At 49.1% G+C, this 4,452-nt stretch overlaps 1 protein-coding gene across 1 annotated transcript in view; it reads right to left on the reverse strand.

Moving 5' to 3' along the window:
- CCDC105 (coiled-coil domain containing 105) overlaps window positions 1-4,206 on the reverse strand; it is a 16,399-nt gene extending 12,193 nt beyond the window's left edge. Inside the window, exons 1-3 of the mRNA XM_018571564.1 lie at window positions 3,751-4,206; window positions 2,331-2,435; window positions 282-426 (exon numbers count right to left, since the gene is read on the reverse strand). Of these exons, the coding sequence (XP_018427066.1) occupies window positions 282-426; window positions 2,331-2,435; window positions 3,751-4,176 (676 nt within the window). The 5' untranslated portion in view covers window positions 4,177-4,206. The remainder of the gene's footprint in view (window positions 1-281; window positions 427-2,330; window positions 2,436-3,750) is intronic.
- Window positions 4,207-4,452: the final 246 nt, after the last annotated feature.

Here is a 4,452-nt window from a genome sequence, read left to right on the forward strand (position 1 = left end):
GGGGATGAAAGGAATCACGGCCGCGCCGGCAAAACGGAAGGAAAATGTCACTTTCAGCATTTAGCCGAAAGTGCCATTTTCGGCCGGCGCCCCCCCTTCACTTTTCGCCCGGGGCCCGCGCCCCTGCTGCACCCCCGGTTGTTACGCCACTGAGTACGGCGAGCACCTTCACAGAATGCGTCGGTGGCAGATGTCTGTCTTCGCGATGTCACAATACAAGTATGGCGAGCACCTACAGAATGCGTCGGTAGCGGTTATCTGACCTCGCGATATCACAATACCTTTATTCTCTGCGCCAAGTAGACTTCCCCCCGCTGGTGTTTTCTGCCCACGTGACTGAGGCCGACCGCTCTCACTTATAATGTCCAGTACTCGGCCCTTCTGTCTGCAGCATTCATAGAGTCTCTGCCGGTGAGAATAGAGCACCTAGAAGACCAGAAAGGAGCTCAGGAAGGTGCAGGACGCTGCAGGGAACAGTACAAGTTCTGCTGGAAACACATATGGCTGGTGAAAACTTCTGCCCGGCTATGGTGAGGCGTTCTTAGCACATTCCTGTACACAGATTGTCCAGCGTGCTGAAAAATCTCAACGTTAGTGGGAAAAGAGACATCTGCTATAGAATAACCTCCGTCACCTTTCACAGTACATGACCTCATCTGCAGGGGATGTGATGAAGACGTGTAAGAAAAATGGGGTTCCAATCTACCCATTATATATTATTATTAGATAGATGCATTTATTTTTATTTGGGCCTAGGAATCTCTTATTTGCTAAGGGGATGGAGACTGTGTTTGGACAAGGCATGGTTGTCCTTAAACGAGAACTATGAGGTGAGTGATTTTCACTCAACCTTATAGTTCTAGCCGACCTGTGACAATGAAACTGTCACACGTCGGCTCAATAGATCGGGAACACATACCGGCGCTCGCTCACTTCTCGATCATGTCCCTGCAGAGAGCCGTGACTGTCACTCATGGCTCCCTGCAGGGATTCCCACCCTCCCCTGTCCGATCCTCCAGTGCTGACTAGAAGCTCTGCTTCTAGATAGGCAGAGCCAGCTGTCAATCACACAGCTGGGTGGATCCAGACAGTAATGTCCCCGCTGTGGCGGTCTCAGTATACTGAGTATACTGAGCCTAGGGTGACGGGAGGACGCTAGTTTGTGTCCTCCCGTGACCCTAAGGAGAACTATGGGGAAAAACACTTACCCCCATAGTTCTCCTTTAAGGGTCTTCAGGGACAACTGCAAGCCCCGGCTACTCTGTGCCTAAACCACTTCATATTAGCACAAGGCAGTCTGACATCTTTCAAGAGTGAAACACGGAACAGATAGAGACTAAAGCTGGCCATACACTGGCCAAGTCCAAGTGGCCCCCCTTGGAACCGCCCCCCCCTTCCTTTAGTTTTTCAGTCAACTTTTGTCAAAGGAACCAGTTGGAAAAATCTCAGCCAATGACTGCAGCCAACCGGCACCCCCACCCCTGGCAGAATACAATAGACCTGTGTGTAAGGGGGGGTTCCCCCCCCATCCTTGCCGTTAGCGTGTTAATAATTGAGAGTTTTTTCTCATTCAGCCTGCGTGAGATGAATGAGAAAAGCTAAAAGGGGCGGATTTATTCATTCTTTTGTGCAGCATATAGCTGGGAGAATGCCTTTCGCATGGCACTACCAGCACTAGATGAAGCTGAGGAACATTGGAGATTCCTATGCTCCTCAGCACCTTCTAGGGGCAGTAGTGCCATGCAAACAACATGCGCCCAGCTATATGCTATAGGGTGAAATCAGTGGCGTAACAATCGCCATAGCGACCCAGGCGGCCGCTATGGGGCCCGGCCAGATGCCGTGCGGGCCGCCCTTGGTCGCTATGGCATCTTATGCTGGTGGCTTTCACTGGCGGCTGTGAGAAGAATGCGCTGTTGTTCAGGTCACTGACAGTGTGCAGCAGGGCGTTCTTCTCACAGCCGCTGCGGAGTTAATGAGAGCCAGCAGCGGCGATGGAGCAGGCTGACGGAGAAGGAGGCAGGCCCGGCGACGGAGGAGGAGGCGGGGCCCATCAGCGAGCAGGCTGACGGAGAAGGAGGCAGGCCCGGTGACGGAGGAGGAGGCGGGGCCCATCAGCGATCGTGCAGGAAGAGGAGGCGGACAGGTAAGGAGTGTGACCTGCCCACCTGAGGGTGACCCTGTAGAGCCCACCACAAAAATTTGCTATGGGGCCCTGTGATTTCTAGTTACGCCCCTGGGTGAAATATTTATAAATCGGCCCCTTAGTGTCTGGCCAGCTTCAGACTTGTATCTCTTTCGCCTGGTATGTATCTTAACCAATAACTGACTTTAAGCAGTCTTGAGACTTCGTACAGCTGGAGTTCTGTGTACCGCTTCAGGTCCAGGAGGCTGCTCCTCTCCTCTTGAATAAGAGGGTCAACTTTGTCTGGATACTAAGAAAAAAAAAATACAAGACGGTAAGTAGTATAATTAGCTAACGACGGCATGCTGGCCACAGATTGTGATATCACAGCACACGTTATCACAAAGTCATCTGTCCTATTGACCTAAAGTCAAAAGAGGTGGAAAGAGTTAAAACACCTATCATTTGGGGATATTTTCCTTCACTTCCTGTCCCAAAGTGGAAACTTCCCAAAGTGTGGTAAATCCCCCCTTAGATAGCTGTCTCAAGAACAGGTATCTTGGTATACAGACAGTCCCCGGGTTACAAACAAGATAGGGACTGTAGGCTTGTTCTTAAGTTGAATTTGTAAGTAAGTTGGAACAGGTACATTTTTAAGTGTAACTTCAGCCCAAAAAAAGTTTTTAGTTTTGGATAGCATAGGGAAGGGTTTGCCCCCTGTAATGTTTGTTTTGCTGTGTGTGCCCCTGTTCAGAAGATTTCACCTCACTTTCTGTCCCTGTGACAATTGGATTTAGAAAATTTTGGGCTGTCGTGGAAACAAGGATTGGTGATAAAGCTTCAGTGGAGACACCTTTTTCCCATGATCACTCTTACAGGAGTGATTTTCCCTTCCTAGGGGTAGATTTCTTTTCACTTCCTGTTGTCTCATGTACAGAAAGTGAGAATTAATCTTTCTAATGAGGATACAGACAGCAATAAAAACCTCACAGTGACCCGGAAGAAGAGGCGGGCACCCCCTCGTCTCCACGTCTAACAGGAGCCAACTTCCTGTAATGTATGTACAGTACTACGAACCAGACCCAAAAAGGCGGGAACTCCTCGTCAGCACGAGCGTGGAAGCATTACAACTACTGAAATGCTGCGCGGTACACTTTGGCTGTAGCCTGGGACCCCCCCCTGCTGTACAGTAATAGCCTCCGTTTGTAAGTCGGATGTATGTAACTCGGGGACTGCCTGTACACGTTATTACAAGGTCATGTGTCCAATTTACCTCAGAAGAGGTGGAAAGGGTTAAAACTCCTATCATTTTTTTTAACTATCTGTGCCCCATTGGGGATATTTTCCTTCACTTCTTGTCCCAAAGAGGAAACTTCCCAAAGTGTGGTAAATCCCCCCATAGATACTTGTCTCAGGAACATGTGTCTCCATTGGAAGATCCCACTTTTCCCGTTCCATTAATAACTCAACATTTTGGACTGTTCCATCACTTTTTGTCCCAGTGACAATGGTCACCAGCAATAAAAACTGACTGGGGTCCTAACCCCTCCCCGCTCTTATCAAAAAAAAAAAAGTTGGGCTATTCCTGAGCAGCAGATGGCACCAGAGATCCGCAATTCTCTTACCCGCTCAGTCATTGGTCTTCTACTGCGCAGTTGCACAGTCTCATTATTGGTCACAATATCTCTTCGAGTGTTGGCATGGGATCGTTCTAATATTTCTCTCTGTTTCTGCAGCTTCTGGATGTGGCAATCCGTCTCCCACAAGGCTTGTCTGAGGATGTACAAAGAGCTTCGTGTTTCTCTCATGTAACCACAGGCAAATGCATTGCAGGTGTTGCCTATCAGGTCACGATGAAAAGGCGCAGGTGTCGGTGGAGGCCTGGAAGTGCCCTTTCTTTGGGTGGTTTCACCCTCTGGCCTTATCTCTTCTTGGCTGCTTGCAGTGGAGGGAAGAGAAGAGAAGGGGTACAATCTTACACCCTGGGCCAGTCGGATTGTCCTGTAGGAAGCATCTCGCCAGGTGGCAGAGCCCACGGAAGGGACTGCCATGGGGTCAACGGTGGGTCCTGAAAGATCAAAGGGACACAATGTCTTCATGTGCATATTATAGCTACTGTTCTTCAATGTATAATATACTAGTTCTATGTGCCAAAGTTAGACTTGGCATGTTACTTTTACACAATGAGTGCCATGGGGTTGACAGTAGGTCCTGAAAGATGTCTTCATGTACATATCATAGCTACTGCTTCTCTATGTGTACTATACTAGTTCTATGTGCCCAAGTCCAGGCTTGGCATGCAGTAGCTACTTTTACATAGTGACTGC

Source organism: Nanorana parkeri, unplaced genomic scaffold, assembly GCF_000935625.1.
Source record: "Nanorana parkeri isolate BGI_ZX_2015 unplaced genomic scaffold, ASM93562v1 scaffold1784, whole genome shotgun sequence".
NCBI lineage: Eukaryota > Metazoa > Chordata > Amphibia > Anura > Dicroglossidae > Nanorana > Nanorana parkeri.